The sequence below is a fragment of the Nipponia nippon genome, unplaced genomic scaffold (genome assembly GCF_047370975.1).
Source record: "Nipponia nippon isolate SJK-2023a ecotype South Korea unplaced genomic scaffold, ASM4737097v1 scaffold_1, whole genome shotgun sequence".
Classification (NCBI taxonomy): domain Eukaryota; kingdom Metazoa; phylum Chordata; class Aves; order Pelecaniformes; family Threskiornithidae; genus Nipponia; species Nipponia nippon.
Window position 1 is genome coordinate 144,941,780 of NW_028262290.1, and position 27,726 is coordinate 144,969,505.

The 27,726-nt window shown below is 41.4% G+C and overlaps 2 protein-coding genes and 1 long non-coding RNA gene across 8 annotated transcripts in view; 2 read left to right on the plus strand and 1 right to left on the minus strand.

The window, feature by feature from the left end:
- Positions 1-5,386, minus strand: part of HACD1 (3-hydroxyacyl-CoA dehydratase 1) — a 39,633-nt gene extending 34,247 nt beyond the window's left edge. For 3 of the 4 annotated variants that reach the window (XR_015708486.1, XM_087775996.1, XM_087775987.1), the window contains exons 1-2: positions 5,077-5,385; positions 1,010-1,127 (exon numbers count right to left, since the gene is read on the minus strand). Coding sequence is in view for 3 of the 4 variants with exons in the window: in XM_087775996.1 (XP_087632122.1) it covers positions 1,010-1,127; positions 5,077-5,204 (246 nt within the window). In the remaining variant the exon portion in view is untranslated. Of the gene's footprint in view, positions 1-1,009; positions 1,128-5,076 lie in introns of all 4 variants that reach the window. The other variant, XM_087776009.1, reaches the window with a different exon arrangement.
- A 91-nt stretch (positions 5,387-5,477) lies between these two features.
- Positions 5,478-12,166, plus strand: LOC148057652 (uncharacterized). The gene is made up of 2 exons (XR_015705230.1): positions 5,478-5,817; positions 10,006-12,166. It is a non-coding gene; the product is annotated as an uncharacterized LOC148057652 (long non-coding RNA).
- A 3,301-nt stretch (positions 12,167-15,467) lies between these two features.
- The window catches only part of STAM (signal transducing adaptor molecule), a 37,065-nt gene continuing 24,806 nt past the window's right edge, over positions 15,468-27,726 (plus strand). The window contains exons 1-2 of one of the 3 annotated variants that reach the window (XM_087776022.1): positions 15,468-15,651; positions 27,291-27,375. In XM_087776022.1, the coding sequence (XP_087632148.1) occupies positions 15,612-15,651; positions 27,291-27,375 (125 nt within the window). In that variant the 5' untranslated portion in view covers positions 15,468-15,611. Of the gene's footprint in view, positions 15,688-16,166; positions 16,373-27,290; positions 27,376-27,726 lie in introns of those variants that run through there. The other 2 variants (XM_087776023.1, XM_087776029.1) reach the window with 2 other exon arrangements.

Genomic DNA, 27,726 nt, shown 5'->3' on the forward strand with positions numbered 1-27,726 from the left:
TTAATTGCATGTATTACATATTTAGATACTTAGAAAGCACTTGTTTTTTTCAACTAGTAAGCTTCCCTTCCATTATCTTTTATTCAAAGAAGAATTTTACATGACAGTGTGGAGGGACTCATGTAAGGGATGCTAAGCGCATAGCAATTGTAAAATGTTCTGTATTCATTACCGATTAATAACATTATTATAATTTTGCCAATGACAGCTATGAAGCTTCAGATTTATTGTATTTTCTGGTCAGTAACGTCTAGCAAATAGAGTGCTTTTCATTATTTTGACAAATTTGAGTAGAATTACTTATTGTGAAAGTTTAATAGCATAAAAGCCTATATACAGCTGGCCACATGATTTTAATACTTGCTTGAACTATAGATGTTGTAGGCAGATTGAGAAAAAAAGTTAAAATGTAAATAGGCACTCTTTGTTGTGCCTGGGAAAGAACTGTAAGTGCTCAATACACCCAACAGTTTCATTCCATAGATGTACCATAAACTGAGACCACTAGTGCATAGTTGGCAAAAGTCGTATTATTTAAAGAATACTTTGCACAACTTGCACAGACTCTGTTGTAATGGATTATATGGGGCATGTGAATCCAGCCTGGAAATAAGCAGAAGCAGGAAAGGCACAGAAGGATGTGTCCAGTATAAGGAACAAGAAGGAAGCTACCATCTCTGGGATGGGAGACGAGGTATCTACTAAGCTAGAGGGCTGATCTGCTGGCTGGAATGCCTTCAGAGATTTTGCATTTTGAGTTAAAGACTCTCAAATCAAAGCAGTTCCCAGGCAGTATTTGTTGTAAAGCAATATTAGAATTAAGTTTGAAAAAATGTGCCCATTTGTTTCAACTAATCACCTTGCCCCCCCCCAAAAAATCTTCATTAAATAATAAAGACAAAAGGACTTGAAGTACTAATATAATATTTTGATATTAAATTCAGGTTAATAACGTGTTTTGCCTATGATATGAAGCATCCAGTAAAGCAAACTGATGTTTAAAATTTACCTCAAGCAAAGCAAATGTCTGGAAAAATTTAAGCGTCTTTTGAACGCTTCTGAATAAGCCTCTATGTGTTCCTTTCTGTATATAAAACCGCACCATGGCAATACCTAATACCAGCCACCTACAAAAGAAAGAGAATGGATACATTTCAAATTAGAATTCTAAAAATATCCATCCACCATAAATAATTTAGTAGAATATTTTCTTCACAGAATATCTTTGCTTCTTCACTTGTTGGTGTTCTTAGGAGATTATTAAAAAATATTTAGACATAAATAGTATATAATGTTATGTAAACGTTACACTCTTTTATCTCTTTACTTGGAAAAGGATAGAGAATGACTTGTTTACCTTCAGAGGATTGACTTGAATTGAGGGGACCCCTCAAAACCATGGGTCCATCAGACTTTTCACTAGCAGTGACTACATATTTTTACTGCTAAATCCTCATGCATCTTTATTGTGAATTACTGTTATTTGAAAACACGTGATGAACTTGGCACTGAAGCCACCGTTTTGGGTTGCAGCTTTCTATAAGTAAAGGACTGGAGCCTAGGCACATCATTTTTACATTTTTCATGGCCCCTCAACTCATAATCTTCAGAACTGACTAGTGATCTGAATGCTTCTGTTTGCGATTGTCCAACTGAAGTTAGCATTATGATTCAGTTTTCAAAAGCGTTGAGAAGTCGTCTTTGAAAATCAGACTCCAAAGTGCTGAAAGATGGGTGCTCTATGCTCCTGGCTTCCAAAGGCAGGTATAGTTAACTAGCACATTTGATGGTGTTGGCTAATTTTTAAATATTTTTTTAAGGAAACTGAACAATGCTACCAACTGATAACCCTTCTAGTGCAAAAGAAAGAAAGTAACAGTATCTTTTAATCAAAGTGGAATTTAATGTAAAACTTAAATTGAGATCTCAAATGGAAATTGAGACTAAACAAAATAAACTTCTAAACTGTGGAGGGTTGATCCCCACCACCCAGCCCAGACCCAGTACAATAACCCAAGGCATGCGCAATTCCTTCCACATAATTAATCCATGTTTATATAATTAAGGTTTTCAAAATAGTGTACCATATGTTCCATGCTTAATGCAGAGCTATACCACATTCTTACAAGCATCACACTAGTGAGATGCCTTGAAGCTTCAGGTTTCAATCCACAGACTAAGAAAGTACAAAAATTCTTTAATATAGGCTTATAGGCATAACCAGAGCTATGGATGGCTATTTCGAGAGTTAAAAATAAAAATACAAAAATTACAATAACTTTAGCTTAATTTCCTGTCTGATGATATTCAGAACAATTACTCAGTCCTTTCATTGTACATAAAGCCGTAGCAAGTGTGACATGAGCTCTGGCTAAGGAAGGGCCCAAGTGACAAAGCAGAGTGGTCTGAGAAATACTCAGCGGCAGATTCAGAGAGCATATAAACATTCAGAGAAGTATTTATATAAACATTTGGATAAATATTTAACACCTCTCCTGTTCTTATACTCTTCCATAAGCATAAGGTACTGGCTAACATGGGATATGGGGTACCAGGAAATACTGATCTTTGGTCAGCCCGGTTCTGCTGTAACAGTATGAGAGTTGCGTGGATCGTGACAGCTCTCTGTTCACCTCGCATGGCCTGTGCTTCAGTATCAGCCCCTTAACAACTCTTACACACGCTGCCTACTGCTATGCAGTCACTTGGCATGGCCCATTCCAGCACTTCATGACAGCATTTCAAACTCACTTAGAGTTAGCCAGGCTTCCTCACACACTAGGAATGATTCCCCTCCTTGACCCCTTCTACTTTTAAGCCCATGAATCTGATCTGCCAGTGCTCCAAAATTTGCCCCCACAAGTATTACTTAGATTTTACAACGGATTTTAAATCTGAGCACATTAATTTGAGGTTGTCTCCCACCACTGTGGAAACGAAGAATTACTGGAATATCACTGGTAGTCCTTCACAGTAAAGATGCTCTGTTTTATAGTGAAGTGTTTGACAAGAGGAAGGTGACAGTGAATTTACATCCAGCTGCCAGCACGAATGGTGACCGCAACAGCTCCGTCCTCGCCCTAGCCTGAGAAGTCAGAACGCATCTAATCTAACAAGGCATTTTCTGCACCTCATTCTGTAACAAAAGGGTTGCAGAGAGAAGTAATCTTGGACTGCATTCAGGAGCAACGACTGCAAATATTTTTCTTAAATACACTTTTATTTGGACATGAATTTTTGTAGATCAATTTATTGTCAGTGGCTTTGACTTTGGATCTCAGGAAAGCCCTTGTACTGAGTATTGCAAATCACCAGGAAATGGAAAACACTTTGGTAATAAATGTAGCATTTCCAGGTGGTACTTTCAGTAGGATTGGGTACTGATATGTCATTTTAGTCCCTTAAACCTTTGTTAGAAAGAAAGATAAGCTGCATTTTTTTATTAGAATGGTTAGAATTTTTATTAGAAAGCAATTATGTATTAGTTTGTTAAAATTCTAGAAACACTGTCCTATATTGCACTGTCTGGACAAATGGACAAATACACTGTTCTTGTTACTTATTTATCTCGTGTAGTGCCCCTGTTAAGCATTGCTCTATTTCAAATGTTTATTTTTATCTTAATTTGTACCCATAAAAGATTATAAGAATTTGTTTCTATCTCTTATTTCTCTGTTTCCACATAAAATATGCAGTTTTCCATGTCTTAATCCCTTTTGATGTTAATGGAAGATGAGCGAGAAGGAAGTGGGAGATACTGAATCAGCACCTAAGGTCAAAACTAATATGGTTCGATAATCTTCTACAGACATATAAAAGTCAGTGGCAAGAGTCAGCGTTCATTAGCAAATTCACACATGGAGCACGAGGCTGGGAATTCAATGAGGTAACATTAATCTGCCAGCTAGAAAAAAATTACACTGAGTAAAAGCACTTTTCAAAAGTTGCTGCTGCAATATGTGAACGGACTTGAATACGTGTTCAAGATTCACAGACACTACTGAGAAAAAAGCCACTACAGTCATATTCCTGGCTTTCTGCATCAGTGCTTCAACTCCTGCTTCAACTCCAGCGTATCAGTTTTGCTCTACGGGATTGAAATGGCAGAGAGCTCACCCACTGGTAATCAAGGTAAAATTGTTCTCATGATGAATGTCAGCCTGGAAGTTATGGAATTGTTCGTTCTTAGTTTCCTTTTAAGCATGTGGAGAGTTTGGTTTTTTTTTTTTCCCCCCAAGAGTTAGTGAACAGGACAAATTTTCAAGAAGTGAAAATATGTGCTTCAAGCACTAACAACATAAACCTGAGTGCTCTTATGATCTGTTATTCAAAATAAATACCCGCTTTCCTCAAAGCGAAGCACGGCAGTACGGAGCACTAGCTGGAACGAGCCCCTTGGGTTATTACCGCTCTCGCCCCCTCCACCCACCCCCTGCTCATCACTAAACTGGCGCTGAGGACCACGCTCGGCTTTGGAAATTCCTCCCTCGCGGGAAGCCTGGGGTCTCGGACCTGGGCGAGTAACCCGGGGCGGGAGCGCACGGAGCCCGGGAACCGCCGCCCGGGCAGAGCTCGCCCCGAGCCCCCAGCGCCCCCGCAGCGCCCGAGGCCGCCGCCCCCGGCGGCAGCGAGGGGCGCTTTCGCCTCCCCGCGGCCGGCCGGCAGCCCCCTCCCGGCGGGGCGCGGGGGCTGGCCCGGAGGCGGGCGGCGGCTGTGCCGAGGGACGCGGCCTGCGCGCACCCCCGCCCGGCATTCCTGTCCCGGCTATACTTAACCTCTGCGGCGGGCTCGGGGTGACGCGCCGGCGGCTGGCAGCGCTGCACCGTATTAGGCAATGCCCGGCAGGCAAGGGCTAGCCCCGCTGCCGGCGGCTGCCCTGCGCCCCGGGCCCTCGCACCCCGCTGCCCCACGGCTACGCCGGCCCGCCGGGTCCCTGGGTCCCCGGGACCCCGCCTCGCCTCGCCTGGGCCGAGCTGCCCCCAGCTCCCGCCGCTCCGCGCTGCCGCCCCGCGGTGCCGCTCCGCGCCCCGCTGAGGCGCCGCGCTGCCGGCCCCCGGCGTGCCCGCGCCCGCTTACCCCGCGGTCATGGCGACGTTGTAGAAGATGAGCCAGGCCGTGGCCAGGGCGCCCAGCCTCCTCTTCTTGCCGTTCTCCTTCTCCTCCACCGCGCCGTTGCCGCCCCCGTCTTCCTCGCTGGACGCCATGGTTCCCCGGCCAGGGAGCGAGAGGCGCACACCCGCGGGGAGGAGGGGCTCCCTCCGCGGCGGGGCTGCGGCCGCGGTGACAGCCGGACCGCGCGCTGTCTCTCACCCCATCTGTCTTCCCGAGGGCCGCTGCCCGCCGCCAGCTGCTCACATGGCGCTGCGCGCTCCTCCCTCCTCCCCGCAGGGGCTCCCCGGGCCACGCCAGGCCCTCCGGGGGCGGTGCGGAGCGGCCCCCGGGGGGGCAGGGCCGCGGCCCCCGGGCGGGGCGGGCGAGGCTGGCGGCGGCCCTGACCGGGGTCCCCGGGCGGGCCGGGCCCCAGCCCACACACCCGGCCCCCGGGCATCACCGCGCTGTCCCCTCCCGCCCGGGGGAGCGCCCTGTGGGTCGGTATCGCGTCTCCAGCCTCGTCCGTGGCGGTCAGGCCGAAGCGTGGGGCACAGCCCGCCCCCACAAACGTGACAGGAGATAAAACACAGAAACGTGTGTCTGAGGCTGAACGTCTGGGAGTCTGGTCTGAGACCCACGGGCGGGAGTACGCCCCCGAGGGTCCCACCTCAGAGGCCCAACAGCCACTGCCGGGGTGACCGCGGGGAGAGGACACCTTCCAGTCTGGTAGGTCTCAATAAATACCACCCTCGATGCACAAGGAAGACTAAAGCCCACACCTGACAAGGGGGGACAGTTTCTTCTAGGGCCTGAAGAGAAGCCAGCGGGCAGACTGAAGGATGACACGTGAATATTCATGTTACCTTAAACTGTCGGCCTGCTCCCTGCGCACACAGACAGGGAAGCAAAGCCAGCACAGGGAGCGCTGCTGGGGGTCCCGTCACAACAACCCCATGCAACACTACAGGCTGGGGGAGGAGTGGCTGGAGAGCTGCCTGGCAGAAAAGGAGCTGGGGGTGTTGGTTGACAGCCAGCTGAACATGAGCCAGCAGTGTGCCCAGGTGGCCAAGAGGGCCAATGGCATCCTGGCTTGTATCAGGAATAGTGTGGCCAGCAGGACCAGGGAGGTGATAGTGCCCCTGTACTTGGCACTGGCGAGTACTCCTCGAGTACTGTGTTCAGTTTTGGGCCCCTCACTACAAGAAGGACATTGAGGTGCTGGAGCATGTCCAAAGAAGGGCAACGAAGCTGGTGAAGGGTCTAGAGCACAAGTCTTATGAGGAGCAGCTGAGGGAGCTGGGGTTGTTTAGTCTGGAGAAAAGGAGGCTGAGGGGAGACCTTATTGCTCTCTACAAGTACCTGAAAGGAGGTTGTAGCCAGGTGGGGGTCGGTCTTTTCTCCTAAGTAACAAGCGATAGGACAAGAGGAAATGGCCTCAAGTTGCGCCAGGGGAGGTTTAGATTGGATATTAGGAAAAACTTCTTCACTGAAAGAGCAGTCAGGCACTGGAACAGGCTGCCCAGGGAAGTGGTTGAGTCTCCATCCCTGGAGGTATTTAAAAGACGTGTAGATGTGGTGCTTAGGGACATGGTTTAGTGGTGGACTTGGCAGTAGTAGGTTTATGGTTGGACTTGATGATCTTAAAGGTCTTTTCCAACCTTAATGATTCTATGATTCTATGATTCTCTGACTCTGCTCTGGACGACGGAGCAGCCTCAGCCTGAGGTATGCTGGTGTGACATGGCCCTACAGAGGTGTGGGCTGCATCTGCCACCCTGACACCTGGCTCAGTCTGTGCCAGCCCCGGGAGGCCGTTCACTACTCTGGGCAGCGTACATGTAGCCTCAGGCTCCTCATTTCCACAGCTAAGCATGGTGACCGTGGGCACTCAGTCCAAACTCCTTGAACACAGCCATATACAGACAGAAGAATTCCAAATGTACGTCAGGCTATATCCTTGAAATGCTACTTTTGTCGGTCCTAAAAGATTTCAAGAGTCCAAGTCTACCTCCTTTAGGACGTCATAGGTCACCGTGATGTTTAAAACACCCAGGTGGTCTCAGTTCCCAGGCCTTCAGATAAAAGATTACTAGGTGTACCATATAAAAACTCGGTCTCTCTCCCTCTCCTCACTGAAGCACACAAGCAGATGTTCAGCTTTCAGCCTCAAAATACATGCCCATTGGCAACACCAAATGTATAACGTGCAGGCAAAATGAGTAGCTGGCAAAATAGCACAATGTATGTGCTAGTAAGATTATAGTAAGTAGCCATATTATATATGAACAGGCACTTTCTGTGTTCAAGTAGTCATAAATATAACCCAATGTGGGAATCCTATAGTTAAAAAATACAGATAGAAGAATTTACACACAGGATTAAACAACCCAATTCAGAAGTTTTTGCCAACCTTATGCTTCAGAGGAAAGTGCAAGAAACTGTGTAGTGGGCAAATATGGGATAATCAGAGCCTAAATTTCATCTTAATGTAACAGTTATAAGTTGATTTAAATTCTGTAGCTTTCCAAAATATTTTCTACATTTACTGTTTTAATTCTGGGTATTTCTGCTGCCTTACTTATACCTTCTTTTCCCCAAAATTTCAGTTCTTTCCTCAAACCTTCCTACCTTCCTGGCTGTTACAAATTAACCACATACTACGTGAAAAATGTTTTTTGTCTCATTTGAATTTGCCAACTTATGACTTCATTAACTGATGAAGGCTTTCTAATTTTAAATTATGATACACAGAAGAAGGCATGACCTGATCCCAATTCTTAATATTAGTTGTGATTTTTTAATACTTTTAGTTATCGTTTGCCATTTCTCTCTTGAGGTCTTTCCACAGCATATTTGAGGGAACAGATCCTATTTGCTTTCTGAAGTAAACATTTTCCATATTTAAATTGCTCCTTGGAAGTTTTCCATGCTTTTGCACAGAATCTTTTGAAATTTGATAAGCAATGGTTGATATATTCTCATTAGAATTCTGTATTGTTTTCCTTCCCACTATTTATTTGCTCAAAGTTACTGATTTTGGATACACAAATTATCTGTAATGATGACCAGGTTTGACTTGAGTTGATTTAGTCAATTAAGAACTTATTAGTGAGGATAAGTAGCTCGATGTTTGGATAAGTAGCTCAATGTTTTTGCTCTAATTTTGTGGGTTTTATTTATAAGCATACAATTTCTCTTGCTATCACACTACCCATTCATCTAATTGATGAGAAATTTCTGAATATCCTCATAATCCTTTTTGGATTTGAATAAACTAAACATTTTGTGTCTCTGCAAGTTTTGCCATTCCACACTTGTCTGTGTTTCCCAACCATTTCTGAATGTATTAAGCACAAAACTTATTACAGAACTTGCATAAACACCCCACTGATTTCTTTTTGCCATAATAAACAAAACTTGCTCTTTGTTTCTGTTTCCCATGTTTTGATCCATGGAGATATTTTGTTTTGTAATCTGTAACTACTTCATATCCTTGGTAGTTCCTACGTGACGATTTTTCAGCAGCATTTTCAAAATGTGTTTGTTGTGTTAACAATTTTTTTTAATCTGTTTTTGTAATTACATGTCCCAGGAATTGCAATAAATTAGTTGAAACATAATTTCCTTTTCATAAGTTTTCTACTGTTATTCTTTTAATCATGATTTCTGTCAATTTACCATGTATATATTTGTGATTTACTAGTCTGTATTTTCTGAATCACTATAAGATCCTTTATTTAAATTTGTTAAAATGTCAGCTATTTTCAAAGCATTAAGTACAGTATCTGTGCTTAATTAGAAATACTGTACTTTTACAGTGGCAAAATTGTCTCATCTAATAGTTCAACTTTGGCTAGCACCTTTTGGCCCAAAAAATCTCAAAATGATTCCTAAGACAGATTTTGTCTACATACAAAAATGTAATCAATAGAACTGAACAGGCTTATACATTAATTGGATTATCTAAATCAGCTTTTTAAATCAGTTATGACTGGCTTATCAATTTAGCTCAACTTTGCTGTTATTCAGGTACAGTCTGAAATCAAACTTCCTAATAAATTTTAAGATAGTCAGATCAAGGTCTTTTTTATTGTGCGTGAGTGCATCATTATGTTTCGTATTCATTCTCAGCCTTCACAGGCGGTTCTCCTTTATTCGCTCTAGTTCCAAACCATCAACATTCCTATACTGTTATTACAAAAAATGAAAGGTTTTTCTGGCCTTCTTCATGATTGATATTATCAGTATATATTTATCTTCCAGGTTCCTATTGCACAAGTAGATATTCAATACCTTATAAAGCTGAATGGGTTTTATTTCCAATCTATTTCCAGAATACACGGTGAAGCTTTTATGAGAATGATTTTCTCATGCAGTGTTCTATAATGATTTATTTTTTTTTTTGTTACAGAATTTACCTATCCAATATGGGAACAATTCTATGAAATGAAAAGTTGTAGTGCTCTGAAAATAACATAATGACTTATCAGCTCCTCTGTCACAGGGCAAGGTCATCTACCACAAAATGCTACAAGAATTACTTAGTATCAGCCCTGCAGATCATGAGATTACCTGTGTATTTCAGAATAGTTAAACGCCAGATGATAACTTGAAATCCTGAGGAAGGAGAATTTGTTAAAAAAATTACCAGCTGAAATTCTGCTTATCCTTCTGCCCTGTCTTCACTTAATGTTCCCAACACACTTTGCAAGAACAAAGTGTTTAGACAACAGACTTATATATAGTACTTGCACACTGTTTTAGGTTTATGGTATGTAGTAATCAGTGAGGTATTCAATGATAAATGCAAGTAAACAGAATTTAGCTATGTCTAAATTGAACAACACAGTGCTTATGTACTTTTTGTGCATTCATCCAGGTGTGTATATCTATTATATGTTTATACTACTCTAGGAATAGGAGAGAAGATGCTTTCAAAAGACATGGTGTAGAACGGATTGCATAAGCCTTGTGGGAAGACCTAGAAGATGTCTTTGTGTTTGGCACATCTGAAGCAGTTGGAGTTTTGCACTGCTACTGCAAGATAAATGATTCGTATTAAGCCTACAGTTCAATAGCCAGTGAAGGAAAACAGGCGTCATGAACAGAGGCTGAAATGGAAGTTTATATTTCTGTTATAAAAATACAAAAATTCTGGTGTGAACGTTTAGAAGTCTTTGTACGAAAACTATTGATTCTATATATCTGAAAAGCACTGGTATATTTATTTTATGTTCTGAAAAGCACCAGTTTGCGATGCCCTTATGTATTGTTCTATTTAATCCTCTTCAGAAGCAGAACTATAGCCCAAACTGCAATGTTGAAGGACACACACATGTTAAAGGGAGAGGACTATCCTGCTCATCTGAGTTTGGTGTATCCAAACTTAGTGTACTTTTTGCTATAATAGACTAATTGGACTCTGTACTATAATTATTGTCTTTATGGCATATTTTAGACTGTATCACTGTTTAACTATCCTGACATTTTGTTGCATTGCTAGGCTTGGATAGATTTATGTATAGATCAGTCCCACTGACTGTAATCTGTGCAGTCAGCACCTTTGCACACTACACAGACTGGCTGTATCAAGAAGCTAACTCCACTCTAATGTTCTAATTATATAGATACACATATAAAACGCTCAAAACTTAAAATTAGTACCATTAGCTTCAATGATACTGCTCATGCAAGTAAAATAACGTACATGTTGAAAATTAACTGTTAGCATAAGTAAGATATTCTTAAATTCCCTTCCCTATATTATACAATAATTGTAATATTTTTCTTAAATAAAGAAGCTTTGCTGCCTTGCCAAGAGATATCAGGCAGATTTTTCACAGGGTTTCCCAAAACACACTTCAATAATATTAAAAATACCTTCTAATTCTCAGTGTATTTCAATCCTAACTTGCTTGCGTGACACTACAGTCTCTATAGAGGAGACTGCTTCCATTATTAGTTTCAGAGCACACACAGTCTTTGCTTGTTATTTAGTTTGACTTCAAGGACTTGAGTTAAAAAGGGCTCTTTATCAAGGGAGTAATGTTCCAATCTAACTCCCATTATGGTCAGTGGAAGTATTTCTATTTTCCTTCTTAGAAGAGTGGTAGAGAACGAAGAGATTAATTTTAACCTCATCATTGGTTGAAAACTGGTCTGAGTTATCAGCAAGAAAAAGTGACCATATTGGGTGTAGTCAGTTTGGCCACACTGAGAACAAGTGTTTGTGCCAAAAAAAGCACTGGGACAAGTGGTTCTCCATGGCGGTGTCAGGAAGCTGGCACAGAGTGATGCTCCTGCCAGCATCCCCAGGGAAGCCCAGGCACGCAGAGGTCCCAGCAGCTCCCAGATTATCTGCTTCTTATGGGTATATCACAATATATCACTATAAGCTTACTAAAGCAAATAGTATAAACATATTTTTGTGTTTGGCTTTGGTGAACTCATTATCCAAAATCATTTAACAAAACTGCAGCATAAACATATGAAATATTACTTCATGTGAGCTGGTTTGCAAGCACTGCTTTGAATACAGAAAGACTGAGAAGACAATGTTACAATTTTTAACGTGGGCAGGGCAAACTGAATTATTTCATAAAGTTTATTATTTGAATACTTGCCCAGTTCTAAAGTTACATGGATTTGAGGCAACTCCAGCTATACGCTTTGTATAGTCCTACTTGCATAATTCATAAATATTAAGGCCAAAAAAGACAATTACATAATTTTATCCTGAATTCTTGTATAACAGGGGACACCAGGCTTACTGTATTGATATGTTTCATATATTCTCTTTGTATAAAGAAATAGATAAGAATACCATAAGTAAGCCATGCAACCTGGATGCTTGCAAAGTATTAGGACATGTACAATAGAAGTATAGATAGGGAGTCAATCACTGTAGTCCAGTACTTAGAACATTTACATGTGGCCCGTGACTGGGATAAGTTTTGTCTTAATCATCTTATCATTGTATTGTTATGCATTACAGCATCTTGTATGCCATCCAAAACATCTTGTACTTGCCCTGTCAAAGACAAAAGCTGTGATTAAATGGACTGCTGGCACTTTCTCTATTCTGAACCTTCCTCTTTTCCTTTGATTTTCTTTTCTGCCCAGCTTCCAGTTCTGAAAGCAAAGTACACAGTGGACTATAATGAAAATGCAGTTAAAATAGAGGTCAGTGTGACTGATCGCTGAGACAACCATTGGTCTTCATATCTGTCTCCTTGCTAAAAGTGTACTGGCCTGACCTTTTTCTGGAATTGTACACCTTATCTTTACAGTGCAGCAGCTAGCAAACTAATATGTGCTAAAATAAATGGGAATGCCAGGTATAATACTCCTCCAGTAAACTGGATCTGCAGTGGACTTCCCCTCCATGGCCATAATGTTTTTGTCTTCCTCTAAAAAATATGCTTGTCTAATGCAGATGTGTGTCAGTTGAGTGATTGTAAAAAATATTAAAACTTCTCCAGCAGATTGTCATTTATAAGTTGCTGTTCCTAAGTGTTCCTAAGGGAACACTAAGGGAACCTAAGGGTTCCTAAGTACCCTTTCCTACCGGAAGACTATAGGTAAATGACACTGTATATCATCAGAATCCGGAACTAATCTTGGTATGGATAAACCCTTGTCATAATTTAAAAAATAAGTAATAAATTATATAAACAAACAACAAAATTAAACAGTTACTTAAGCAAATTCAGAAGTATGTCACATCTTTAAAATCCAGGAAGCAAGTTGCACTGGCAATTAACTGAATACATGCCTTTATCACTTAGTAGTATCTGAACAACAGTACTGTGTAAAAAAATGAAGTGCGCAAAGAAAGAAGAAATGTCCGTACCCGTCATCTGAGACTGTTTACTTTGGACAAAAGTAGCACATATTTTTTAAAAACACCCTACCTAAAACTTGCTATAAGGCTATCTGGAGACAAGTCCTAAGTCAGAGAACTGTTGGGCGGATAAGCTCCTCTGTGAAATCCATAGAGTCAGACTGTTGCGGAGGCCATCTTCGGAAGGAGGTCTGAAATAGAACAGCTGAATAATCCCTTGGACGTGCCTGTTTTTCTTGACCCAGTCTGGTGAAGTACAGTCCCCAGCCCTGCCTTCCCACCTCTTCCCTTGCCTGGGATCTAATTGCAAGGTGAGTCAGATGAGTGACATGATCCAACAGGGAACTTTGTGCAGCGTGGTAGTTTTCAGCTGGGTCAGCTGATTGTGCAGCCACAAATGAATTGGATCAGATTCCAAATCTAAGACAAGAAATGTGGTTGCAGCACATAGTTGTGGGCACAGGGAGTGCAGTGTTGCTACATTCTCTATCAGCTGTAGTTACCCTGAAATTAGATGCAATTTGAGACTGTACCTTTGAACTAGATTCCTTACTTTTAGATAGCTAACTTAGGCAGCATGAGTCCCATTTCAAATGCAGTGGGAAATAATACACACATTTTGAACTATGTCCAACAAAGGAAGCTTAACACACCTTTTTTTAATAGCATACTCATTATACTACTCACACATAAGGTGGAAAAGCTGGTTTCCGCAGCCATCTGTGCCTGAGAGGGCAAACCCCAGGCTTTGTGGAAGAGTGCTCCAACCACCACCCGTTGCTGTGCCATGGAAAAATGCCAGAGCCATGGGACAGGGAAAAGAGGGAGATACAATGTAACACAAAGCATTCAGAGGACTGTTGTACTTCACACTGTGTTCAACAGAAAAAAAACTGTTACAGAAACAAAACATGAGCCATGACTACAGAGCCTTAAGACGCCCCCGGAGTATAGATTACCTTTTTCAAAATGTTGAGCAGGGTGTTGCCTGGGAAGTAAGGTTGGGTCGGAATCCTTTCAGGCTGAAGACAGTCTAAAACCCCAGTTCCTCACATCTCTTGTGTTTGCTCTTATTGCAGGACTATTGCACAAAAGCTCTGCCTGTTTTGAAAGGATTCTTACAATTCATTTTGAAACCCATCAGAGGGAAGGGATGAAAAAGGAGGGGATAAAACAGGCTCCGAGAACATCCACCATATGCCTTTTGTGAACATAATGGGGGATGATGAATGGCGAGGAGGTAAAGCATCCTTTGAGAATACCTAGCAGATGTCATTGAATTGAGGCAGAATCCAAAGAAAACATGCAGTTCCTTAAAAGTAGTCAGTCTTAAGCAGTAGATCAATGCTGACCTGCATCAGCTGCTGAGAACAGTTGTTGTGGATAGGGAAAGAAGCAAAACTCAAGTCTCTGGAAAAAATTTTAGTAAAATAAGGAAGTGCCTAATGAGTGTAAATCCCTGTGGGGAGAGGCTTGGTGTGCAGTTTTCATTTGATGTGTCAGAAGTCTGTCTAATGCATGCAATCACATTCATTATTGAGCACGGTTAGTGCTATTGATTGCACCTAGTGTTTCTGCACTGCAGACAGTAGTAGTATCTTTTTCGTTTCTTGTTTGTGCTCTTGTGATGTGCCCATATTGCTCTTTTAGATGCCTATGACTCTTCCCTGACGTCTGTGCATGTGCCCTTTTTTGTTTAATTTGCAATCCGACTAGTTCAGAGTAATTAAAACAGTACTAAAAGTTCTTAAGGATAATGACTTGAGTTTTATGTGACAGCAGGAATACGCAGAACGTGTCATATCCTGTGAGTCAAATTGTTATCGTGGGATACATCCCATCGAAGCCAACAAGATACTCATACAACGTGAAGCAGCAAGATACGACTGCGCAGCTGAAGGCCATGGGATATTCGAGGCCCTGTGAACAACTGATAGCTACTGATCTCAACAGGATCTAACCGTGGAGAAGTGGTCAGGCTCCCATGCCGTGCTGCGAGAGACACCGCTATAACCACCACCCTGCACCTTCGCTGTCAGGCCACAGAAGCGTGATAGCAGTAACAATGAAAAGACTCAGTCAGCCCGATGTATAAGCAAGCTCTGAAAATTTTCTATAGGGAGCGAATGTGTCTGGGCACAAAGCCGACTCACCTACTAACTAGGGAGGCACGAAAGAGCTCAGCAGAGCTAAATAAAATAAACCCCCGCCTTGGGCCGGCCCTAAGCTGCCTGGCCCGGGGCGGCGGGGCCGACTGGGGCCGACCCGGGGGGCAGCAGGGGCGGTGCCGATGCCTCCGGGGAGCCGGGCGGCAGGCGAGGCCAGGCCGCCCACCCCCCGGCGGAGCCCGGCGGGGGCCTGCGGAAAGAGCCTGAGGGGCCTTCCCGCCGCCGGGCCCCGCTCCCCGGGCGCTGCGCCGCTGCCGCCGCCGCGGGGCGGTCCGGGGGCTGGGGCGGGCGGCGGGGCCGCGGGGTGCGGGCCGTCAGGCGGCGGCGGGGCCAGCCCCGGCTTCCCAGCATGCCGCGCGCGGCGGGCTGGCTCCCCGGCCCTGGGAGGAGGCGGCGGCGGAGGTACCCCGGGCGGGAGGAGGAGCCGCCGCTGCCGCCGAGGGCTTCTCGCTCCGCCGCCGCGCTGCCGGGAGGGGAGGGGTGGCCGCGCCGCGCCCCCGCGCCCCGCGATGCCGCTCTTCGCCACCAACCCCTTCGACCAGGATGTGGGTGAGTGGCTGCCGCGGCGCCCCGGCCTCCCCTGAGGTAACCCCGCGGCCGGCCCTCCCTCCGACCCCGCTCCCGCCTCCGCCCCCCCGCGGGCTGCCGGCCCGCTCCCCCCCCCCCAGCCCGCTGCTGCTGCTGGGCTGGCCGGCGCCCTCCCGGCCTGGCGTGTGGCGAGGAGCCGGGGGCAGCGGCGGCGAGCAGGCGGGCCGGGCGGGCCGGCCGTCACGGTGCGGCGGGGAGCGGCCGGGCCGGGGGCGCCTCCTGGCAGCGGTGGCTGCGGCCTGGTCGGTGACAGCACCGGGGTGGCGGGGGCTGCTGCGGGCCCCGCCTGGCTTCGTGGGGCTGCGAGGGAGGGGGGCGAGCACGGGGGGGCGTGCGTGTGGGAAACAGGCTGGCCTGCCTAGCAGAAGTAACGTTGCAGCACAGCAAAACAAGTAGTGAGAAATGCTTATGCTGGAGGGTTGCTGACAGGATGAAAAGTAAAAAGCACCATCTACCATTGCTTCACAGACAGGCACGAGAAAATTGTCAAAGCGCTTTGTATTCAGTGCTTTAAAGTGAATTCCTGTGGGAGCTTTCTTTTTCCCTTTCAAGTGAAACCTGACGTGCTGTGATCAGGTTTCATCCCTACCTTGCTTGTTCCAAGGCCAAACTAGATGGAGAGGAAATGTCTGGCTTTTACTTGACAAAAATTATGCTGAGTGCCGATGTGTCCAAACTGAAGGTAAAACACCATATAGGCGGTTAAAAATTCGTTTTGCACATCTGACTTATGATCGTGTAATACGGTTTGTCTCCTACCTGCTGCTGATGCCTGTTGTACTTTGAGTGATAAAAGCTTTGTCTGGGGAACAGCATAATATAAAGGGACTTTTTCTCATGTTTGGATAAGTAACCCCCGCCCCCACCCTAGGTTATTTTCTTACAGCAGTGTAACACTGTATGTTTCTTGGAACAAATTTCTTTAGTAGCCTTATACTTGCTGTAGCTTTCAACTACAAATACATTGTTTCTTTCTTAATGTTTATCCAACTTTAGAAGTCCAGGCTCCAATTTAATTCTTCCAGCTCTAAAAAAACAACTCAAAACTGTTTGAAAAGTATGTATCTTTTTGGGGGGAAGGGTTAGAGCATAAAGGAAGGACTGTGACACAACTTATGTATGTATGTTATCAGCAATTCTTAGTCTGTTGCATCTTAATACAGCATAGCTTGCTTTTTTTTGTGTTTTGAACAGTTAAGAACACTTTTCTGCTGAAGACTGCCCTTCAATTTATAATTTTCTTGGTGACAAAGTTGACAATGACTTATTTTGAAAAGTAGTGATTACTTTTTTCTAATTGTTTTGCTGTCTTCTAGTATAATTTGGCAGTTGAAAATGAGGAAGAGATTGCACTGCTTGCCCATTTTCCATGGACCATTAGAGGACTGAAACATTGATAATATTATCTGTGAGAATGATTTGAACTAATAAGATTAAAAAGTGATAGCTGAAGTTCAAATTGAAGGCAAACGTTCACTTTTTTACTTCTGAAGACCACTATCTAGCAGTGAAGATCAGACTGCTTGAGTGGGTTTCTATAGAACTAAGCCTGATAGACGTGCTTGTCAGCACTGTGAGTTTCATAATGCAGGGTAGTAGCACCCAGCTGTTACTTCGGTGGGTTATTTGCTGTTTTCTAGGTGCAGAGGATGCCAACACCTTACCTACTGCGCTTGCCTAGTATGATCACCAGTAGGTATTTTTCAAAAGTATTGTTCTGTAAACTGTATGAGCACAGGGAAATCGCCACTCAATCCCAAATTGTTCTTGGAAAAGCAGATAGTGGGCAATGGGCTAATTTTCACCAGTAAACACAGCCTCTTTCCGTTGGCCCCTTTCATGGTGTCCTGAGGGAGACCAAAGGAGCAGCAGGCTGTTCAGGTGGTGGCAGCCTACTTTCAGGAGCCTGCTGCCTTTATCCATCACTTAACTGAATTTCTGCCAGGGAGACGGGAATGATCTCCCAGAAAGTGTCCCTGGGCCCTTCTTCCCCAAGGCCTTTTGGGAATGTGCTATTATCTGGATGAACTTCTTGGCAGGCTTCATAAGATAACGTCAGCTGTAAAGTAAGCTCTCATGTTCTCGGGAAACTTCCAAAAGTTGTCAAGCAGTAGTGTTATTTTTCAATTCTTTTCTCAGAATGAAAGTTGAGTGCTCTGCCTTTGTTCTTGCCCAGCAAGAGAGTTTTCTTTTGGAAATCAGATTCCTGAAGCGTGAAGGCAGTCAAAAGCTGTTCTTAATTTCATATGAATTTGGACATTGGTGTAGTTGATAGTACTTCTGTGATAGCTGTACATTCTTGCCTACTGGACAGCTAATCAGTACTGTGTAATAGTTGGAAATGATTTTGGAACCATTTAGGAGGATGGATTACAGAGAATACATCTGGAACTAAATTGTTTTCCATTGTTTTGAGGAGCATAAGTATCTCTAAGTTCAGAAGGAGAAATTTCTCAGTTTGTCTGCAGTCATCAGCATTTGGCTAGTCTTGTTAGCATGCTCCTGCTGTGGAACCTGGTCATCCATAACAGCTTACCATTTAGTGTCAACTTTGTACAGAGATTTTTGAGGGATGCACCTCTTCTTTAGGTGTGATTGGCAAAAGAATGTTGTTTAAGACTACTGTTAAACTAATATTATTAAAGAATGCTTTAAGGTGCCCAGAGATTTGAGGAGGTAAGCCATTGTCATCCTCAAAGAGTCCAAATCTCTGGATGAATCCCAAATATTTTTTGTTTTCTGAACCCTCTTTTTACCATGTTTAAGACTATTTCAAAAGGAAGGGATACTAATCAGTGGTGACACAAGTCGGTGTGGATTTTCACAATCAAGTCTGGGAACCTTTGGCAGTGTGTCCAAATAAGGAACATAATATTGGAATTTATCAAAAGAAAAAACCTTCAAGACACTGGACTGCTGAGGTTATAATTAAGAGACTCTAATCCTCCATTTAAGGAGTTAGAATTAATGGTGTTCATATTAGCTTGATGGAAAGTCTATTTCTGCCATATTTCACAACTTTAATCATAAAATTACTCCCAGAGAATTGTTCCTGAGAAATGCAGGTTTATCTGTAAGTTTGATGCAGGCAAAATAATGGTGAAATGTGCTTTAAGAACCAAAAGACTGTCTGATAATCTGTCGTGACAGGCTAATTAGTAATGTAGTGGTTGTTAGGCTAAGTTTGATGAAGAACTTACTGCTAAAGCAGTTCTGAAGTGTCATTTAGATGTTATCTCAAGAATAAAATCATAGAATATGACGATGGAAAATCTGTAACTCTGGAGTTAATGTAGTGCATACTTTATTCTAACTTGATGTCAAGCATTGTGAACTTAATCTATGTTGTAAGAAGAGAACTGGAAGAACTTCTTACTCCCTGCTGGAAGCTTATTATTTCTGAAGTTTTATAAGCTGCAATAAGTACAGGTTCTGGTATGAGTTGTCATAAAATCACACATGATATTAAGAGCAGGTGTTTAAAAAAACACGGGGGTTTTTGCATGATTTTTCTTGCTTGTGCACAGTAAAGGATGAAGGCACTTCTTGCATTTGCTTTGGATGTTAATCTAGTTCTAAATGTAGCTGGTGTAATGGTTTAAGGCACTACAGGAGTGGGAAGAAAGGAAAGATTCAGGCTTACTATTTACAGTAATAGGAAATTAAGCAGGTAGTTTAGTAATGTAGTAGAACTGTCAACCTGATGCGACTTGTAATGATTTTTCCCACGTTTTATTAACTATAGAAGTTATTGATCATTTTATGCTCACAGCTCTTTAGATATTTAATGATATGCATGAATTACATATGATTGTAGGTAAGTAGGGATGTTAAGGTACCACAGCATATAGTTTGATATATTAGGATGTAAGAAATGCTTTGACGATGATTCCCATGGTGCAAGTTCTTGTAATAAAATACTCTTGCTATCTAAACTCATTATTCTTTAGATTTATCTCCTTGCTTAAATACTCTTGCTATCTAAACTCATTATTCTTTAGAATAACTATAGCTATAGCTACCCCCCTTTTCAGTTATTTATAAATGTTTATGAAAAATAAGAACTTCTCACTAAAGACACCTTTGGTGTGTGTTCTCAGTGAACAATGGCAACACTGACAGGATAAAAATGAGTGCAGTACCTCTTCTGTGGAATAGCCAACAAGAAAATATTTGTCAATATCCCTTTCTGAAAATGAATCCCCAGACTTTGAGTTCAGCTGGGCAATCTGAAGCCAACATAGTATGTTCCATAGGCAAAGGAGTTTTTGTAGAATGTACTTTCCTGGTGATTCTTTTTCTTTCCTCTCAGGGAAAAGCTGTCATTTTAAGTGCTTCCCCTCATTTCAGCTGTGACAGTGTGCATTAGAATATAAAAATTCAGAAGAATCAAAGTAGTTCTCCAACATGTAAAATCTGTTCCTCTAGCTGATAAAAATAACACTGTGTATTTGACGTGAAAAGTTAAGTATCTTGCTGATCTTCCTTCTGAAATGCCGCTTCTACTGTGGCTTGGTTTATGGGGGTTTATGGGGCTCTGCAAATAAATCCTGGCACCATTAGTATAACATGCCTGTGATACACCTTGTTTACAGAGTAATCATCATCGTTCTCATGCATCTCTAATGTGCTCATCTTCCTGCTCTGTTGTAATATTTCTGGGTGAAAGGTAGTTTGAGTTCCATGGCTTTGTTAGAGTTTGCCATAAGACGTCTAAACATCTAAATTATTTTTGCCTGGCTTTTCCTACTGTTGTTTTCAGCATTGGCTTACCAGATCTTGAATCCTTTTGTCTTCGTTCTGCTCAGCTTACTGAGTTCAGCAATGTCTGTCTTGGCTAGGCTGCCTTATGCACGGTGACATCCTACATAGTCTTCTGAAGGAATGAGTTGAGGTGGCCTCATGTCAGCTCAGTCACCTCTGCTTGCTTTGCCTTGGATCGGCTAGCAGTGCTTTCATAGGACACCTTCTAGAAGTGCTCCCATAAGGACTTTTTAGGAATACTGTAAATGAGGATACAGTAAAACTGAAGAAATTGGTTAATAGCTTTACTGAAGTTAATGGTTCAACAGGGAATTCTAGTTTCTTGCTATGGTGGCATTGGCTGTTAGAAGTTATTTTCAGTCTTGTCTAAATGGAATCTGGTTGGACGTATTCTTCAGTGCGGTTGTGAGCATGCTAGTGGTTAGTATTAAAGCGGTGGTTTTTTGTAGAGTGGGCCAACAAATGCATTTATTCATTTTATTTGACAGGCAAAAAGAACAAAATTAATTACTTTTAACTTCAGTGATGTGGAATGGTATGTAATCAGAATTTCTTGGCAAGTGACTGCAAAAAGAAAAATTTGCAATCAGTTTCAGTCTTTCAGGACTATTTAAACTGTATTGAATAGATGAAGTAGTTACATTTATGTTTTTACAATGCTTTGGAATTTAAGTATTTGCATTTATATAGAGAGGGGGAAAGTTATTTATTTAGCCTTGGGAAGAAAACAAGATTTCAGTGGGAAAGGAGGAGAGAAGGCTGAGGGGAGTTTTGAATTTTTTGCTTATTCTGTGGTGTATACATTGATGTAATGGATTTTTGAGAATTTTTATATCATGCTAGAAACTGGTTGTAATTTAGTCTTGAGTGAAGACTTTCTGTACCCATTCTTTTCTTTGTAACTTCAATTAGTGAGATCTTCAGTATTTCATTTTAGAGATGTGCAACTGGGGAAATAGAATTATGTCCATGAAACCTTAGTTTAGTAGAATATTCTGACAGGTTTTACTCATATTTGTTTTAACTGCTTCAAATAATTTACATTTTAAGTGTTGGTTTTGGGGGTATTTTGATCTGTTTCTGTTATTTGTTGAAATTCTAGGTAGTTTTAACATCTCTGAGACTTTCTAGCAGAAAAATAGCTCAGTTCTAAGATTGGAATTTTTTAAAAATAGACTTAAGTAAAATCTAAAGCTTAGGAAGCTCAAACCTGCCAAGACTTCCCTCTAAAAATGTTGTTAGCAGTGAGTAGTCTTTAAGTTTTCTGCCTTAAGAAATGTGTCATGCTATTCACTGCAGTATCCAAACATTGATGAGAGCAAAATTCTCTTGCGAAATTCTAATAAGGCAGTAAAATGCTATTGTTAAGATGCATAACTAAGGCAGAGAAATCAAGGTGACTAGCATATATTTGCATGGAAAATCTGCACCAATATTTATATTTTCCTTACAAGCACCTAAACAGTCAACCACTAAGTTTGGCAGTGGCTTTTTTCTGCATGTACTACATTTCTTCTGTCTAATAGTACTTTATAAATCTGATGATTCATTTCTTTTAGAACAATTATGAATTATTAGGAAATTATTATTTTTTCTTCTGTCCTAAAATGATCAACTGCAGTTGTGTTTTGTATGCAGTAGGGAACTTCAAATAGAATCTCAGTGCAAATATTTTTGCTTTGGTTATAACTTCTAAATAATGCAGAAAACCAGAGGAGAAAACAGAATTTTATCGATGCTCCAAGCCTCCAGGTTTGTGTAAATTGGAGGGAAATGGGGCCTTAGCAAAATTAATGAACTTTACAACACAAGGAGAGGCTTTTTTTATTTAGGTGTTCCAAAAGAGCCCATGCGAGACCCTGTGTACTTTGACCGCAACCAAAGTATAAGTAATGTAACTCATATATTTAGATCTTTCTGGCCTGGCTTCTGATCAATAGGTCTAACTCTGTCTCCTGCACTTTTGGTACAGTATTTCAGTGAGACTAGAGAGCGTTTATACTGAGGAATGGTGTTTTCTTTAGAAGGCAGATGATGTTCAGGTTTGTATAAATTTCATTCAGAGGTTTAGTTGAAAAAAAAAAAAGAAGGTAGAAAATATGTTTGGAAGTATGATGTCAGCATCTAGATATTTTATTTGAAGGAGGTTATGTTCTAGAACTTATTGAGAAATTTTGAAGATATAGACACACCTGAGATTTCTGTCAGATGAGATGCATTTTGCTTCAGAACCCTTTCTTAATTATTTGTTTTATATGCAATTAATGATTATGTTTGTGTGGTTGAAGCACCATTTCTGACTCAGGAGTTACGAAGCTGCAAATTGTTGGTTGCTGAAAGGTGTGTTGTAGGCAAAAGTACATCTAATGCTTACCTTATTCTTTTTTATGTTTTCCTAGGCATCTGCTTCCTTAGGTATAATATATATTAGAGACTGAATGTTGGGCAAGATGGAGTTGGTCTGGCTCAGTATGATTAGTGTTACAAGTACAGAAGAAGTATAAAGGGAGAAGCGTAGTGATCCCATGCTCTGTGCTGAAAAATATGTGTTGGTTTTGTGTGTCTTGCTTTTGTTTTAGGAATTAAATAAATTGTTGATGTTATTTAGAAAGGTATTGTTATATTGTGCAGAATCATTGTTATTGTTGTTGTCCAAAGAAGCCATAGTCTAAGTAGTCTTTTCCTCTGAAATGATGGCACTTACCACTGTGTGTGTCTGTCTTTGTGGAATTAATTGTAAGAAAATAATTTTAAATAACTCCTAGAAAAATAAAGGTGAAAGTTGAAGACGTAATGAAGGAAAAAAAAAAGGGAAAAAAAACAGTAATAAAATTTAAAAACTACTAATTACAATCTGAAGCGATGTAAGATTTTATAGTCTTGCACTGGTTAAAGTTACTACCTTAATTTGTAGGCCTTGCTTGTCCTAGGAAAACAGTGCCTCAGATTTGAGTGATAAAGCTTTATGGGAGAGAGCTGTTTCGGAAAACTGTGTCCAAAGTTCCATCATGTATGCCTCTGTGTCACATAGTCCTGTTTTTCTTTGTGTTTGACATAGCATTAATAAGTTATAAAGAACACTGATTTCATGAAGGAGCCAGCGCTGTCTTTAAAAGTTGTTTTAGTAAAGTCTGAAATGTTATCTGATCCTGGCTTGGCATTCACTAAGTTGAATAAGATTTTGTAGCGATGATAAGGTGGAGGGATAGGGTCTGAAGTAAACATTAATATTGCTATGGCAGAATTATTTTTGATCAGAGATGGAAGATGAACATTTCTAGTTTATCTTCTGTCTCCTGTGCTAACCTACTCTAAGACTTTAAATACAAATGTCTGTTTTTCCCTCCCTATCAGAGTCCATTTTGGTACTAAGATAGAATCTGACAGTGACATGTCAGCTGTACCTGAAGGCTGGTAGGGTGCCAGCTCTTGGTCAGGGTAAGCAAATACTGAAAGTTTTTTTTGGCTGTGAATGTACACCTCATGTTAGAAGAAAGAGCGTTCATGTATTTTAAGTGATAATAGTGTAAGTAATTTAACTTAAGTAGCTTTTAGACATAATTTTGTCTACAAAACACTGATGCAACACAGGAATTTTGTCAAAGCGTCTTTGTTGCTCCTGTTCCTAGAGTGGTGAAAGGTGAGAGTCACTGGCTAATGCTGGAACAGAGATAGTGGCCTTTTTTGTGGACAGTCAATGTCAGATAGTGTACTTCTGTTAACTTTTAACTGCCCTTGTCTGAGACAGAATTTAACTAAAATTCTAGAGGCAAATTTTTTTTCTCATGTTTTACAATTAATTTTATTATCCAAGGGAATTAATGGATGCTTGTTACTACAGAAGACAGAAAGTGCACAATGAAGCTGGGTTTCAGACTGAAATTTAGTAAGAAACTATCTAGTATTTGTTGGTGGAGGAAATCTCCTGACTAACAAGGGGGAAGGTGTTGCAAGCAAATGCCAGTTTTTATACAGGACTAAGTTCAACTTCTAAGAAGTAGCCGTGATAGAAAACTTGTAATTGTACTTGTGGATAAATTTGCAAAGTATTCTTACTGAGAATTAAAATGAAGGTTGTAATTGTTGTGGTTGATATGGATCAGGGATTTCATCAATCGCCATCTTATTTTTAGTTTTAGCCAAACTATTTAAATTAGCATAAAAGACAGTGTGTTGTTATTTTTAAACCTTAAGCATGCATTATTTTACTTTTTTGTTTGTAAAAGACACAACCGATTGCCATGCCATTGCTCACTGATGACATAGTGAGGAAAGAAGGACCAATTGTTGCCAAAAGTACAGACAACTGTCTGTTATGTAGAATAATGGAAAAGGTCAAAGTTTCAGTACCGCTGGCTCAGCTCTGGCTGCTGAAGGATGCGCTAACTGAAGTACGGCATTAGGCGTGAGTGAACGGTGTGGCTTTGCGAGGCTGTATGTGAGCTCTCAGCCTGGGGAGCTTATGGCTCGGGTGAGCACCATGCAGGCACACTTTGGCTGGAGCTGGTCCAGCTCCAGCAGAACTGGCAATGAACTGAAGCAGTGGAGACCTGGAACTAAACTGCCTCCATGCGGTCTGCTTTGTGTGTCTCTGGACTGTGCTCATCAGCTGTTTTCAGATTTGGGAATGTCGTGTAGGCACACCTTCAGCTCAGGTACAACTCCACTTAGGCTCTGTCTTTCAAAAAAGCAGTTACGATGCCTCAGACTTGAGGCTGGCTTTGGAAGCAGTACAGCTGCTGTGCTCATGGACTATGATTACTGAAGACCGTCTTGGCCTGTGATGGCTCTACACAAGGCATTCAGTTCAGGTGTCCTACCACCTGTGGCACAAGTATTCTGCCTACAGATGACTGAGAGCTGGCTATATTAAAAGGATAAATAACAAGCAGGAAAAGTACAATGCATGGTTCTGCTATGAATTTTTCCTTGCACCCCGCCCCGTCTCATTTGCTTGTATTTATAAGGTATCCCCAACTAAAAACTGAAATTCTAGAGTAATGAAACAATGTTAATTGATATAAGCAGGGTACAGTCTCATTGATCTGTTCTCATGTTTTGGCCTTTTTAGTTGGGATGCTGAGGGGATTCTGCCATTATGGTGTTCGTCTCAATTTTTGCTTCACAGTTGACATGTTTCCTTTATGAACAAGATTTAAAAACCAAGAATGTCTCTGATTGTTAGCTATACTAGTCCTAAACATGATTTGGAACAATAGTAGACTGAAAGAAAAATAAAGTGATTGGTTGACCACCTGCTATATCTTAGTGCTAGATGTTAGCATGGTGTCTACCCAGAATTTTTCATATTTTTGTTGATTATGACCATTTTTTGTAATCAAATAAGTTTTCTGATTCCGTTTAGAGAGAAGAGGCAGTGCTTTTTTACTTTATCTGAGAGAACATATAGAATTGTAACTAACTTCCATTTAGTATTTCCCTATACTGCTTTGCTCTTTTCCTTGCATCAGGCAGTACAACTGATGTGTTAGCATTCGAGTTGTATATGGCAGTGTTTAATTTTTCCTCAGAAATACTTTGAGAGCACATAACCATAGAGATTTGTTTTTCTGCATTTTTGTTCTGAATTAAGAAACTAATTAACTGTAACCTGACTTGTAGGTTTTTGTAGGACAGAGAAACTCATTCATAAATACAAGCCATCAACTTTAGGACGAATAATTCCTAGTAACTTTTGGCGATGAGATGTTTTGCTTTGTCTTTCTCTTCTCTGCAGTCTTGCAAGTGCTGATATGGATAATGAATCTTTCCTGGCAGATAAGTTTTTATAGGAAATCTTTGTTTCCTTTCATAAAACTAAGTAGTCTGAGGCATTCCCTGAGGGATGGTGCTCATTGCTGAGGCATATTTTGTGTTTTGTGGGTTAAGGTGAATATCAGATGAAGCAGGGATAGGAAACAAAGTCTGTGTACTATTCTGTGCCCATTCTCCTTCTGTTTGGTGAATAATGGAAACTGCTTGTGCATTCCCTTGTGCTGTGCAGCCCTGATCTGATCTATCAGTGTTTAGATAATCTTCCATTCAGCTGTATTGTAACTCTCAGTTTCCTCTTAACACTTTTATTTATTGTTATCCTCTGTGTACCTAGCTTTTCTGGGGCAGAAATAGAGAGGGAGTCTATTTTCTTCTGAAGTGGAATCTGTTTCTTCTCCACCTACCCTCTCTATTTCTTCACTCTTCAGCAGGGACTCTTCTTGTCCTATTCAAAAGGTTTGGAAGAAAGAGTCCCAATGGCTTCTATGAGATTAGCTTTGGTTCAGCAGTCTCTACAGCTGAAAAGAGACAGAGGAATATATCATCCAAAGCAGAGATGAGAATGGGGAGATAAAAGTTTAGTGATTATTAATGAATTGTTGTATCCTCCTTGTTGAGTTGTAATACATAGAAAGGAAATGCAAGACAGCAATTTAGTGTCTGAGGAAGTGGTAAATGCGGTTGTATCTGACTCTGCAAACAGTGAACTAATGCTTTGGGTATTCATATCCTATTAAACTTTATAGTTCCAAGTGGAAAAAAAAAAATCTGTTGGTAGCGATACTACTATTGTCATATTCTGGGTATATCTTTATTACATGGGAAGACAACACCCAAATATATATTTGCTTATGAATTTAAATTCATGGCCACCAGTGAACATTTGAAAATTAAAAAGAATTAGGTATAGCAGTTTTAATATATGAGTTTATTAAATATAAGGATTTGTCATGCATTTAGCAATATACAAAGAGGTAATATTGCAACATCTTTGTTGACAATTTTGTTAATTTTTTTTTTTTTAAATTTGTATTTTGATTTACTTGTACTTTATTCACCAGAGAAAGCAACCAGTGAGATGAACACTGCAGAGGACTGGGGCCTCATCTTAGACATCTGTGATAAAGTTGGACAGTCACGCACAGGGTAAGTGTCTTTTAGAAATTTCCTCCCCAAACTTTTTAAATTTTGTTATTTCAGTCTCAGATGAGAGGAATGAAATTTTTGTTATCTTGTATAGACTTCTGCAACAGCTCAATTTAACTTAAATTTATTAAAAGACATGGATTTTCTGCTCAAATATTTTGCAATTCTTCCTTTGGAGATACTAGCTGATCTGTTAAAATTAGGACTTGTGTACAGCAGCTTTTCACCAATGTAACAGAATAAATAAACTGGTTAGTTTCAGCAGTGTCACTGTAAACCCAGGACACTTCATGAGGGATTTTTCTTACAGAATCATAATCCAGGTTGGAAGTGACCTCCAGAGGTCATCTA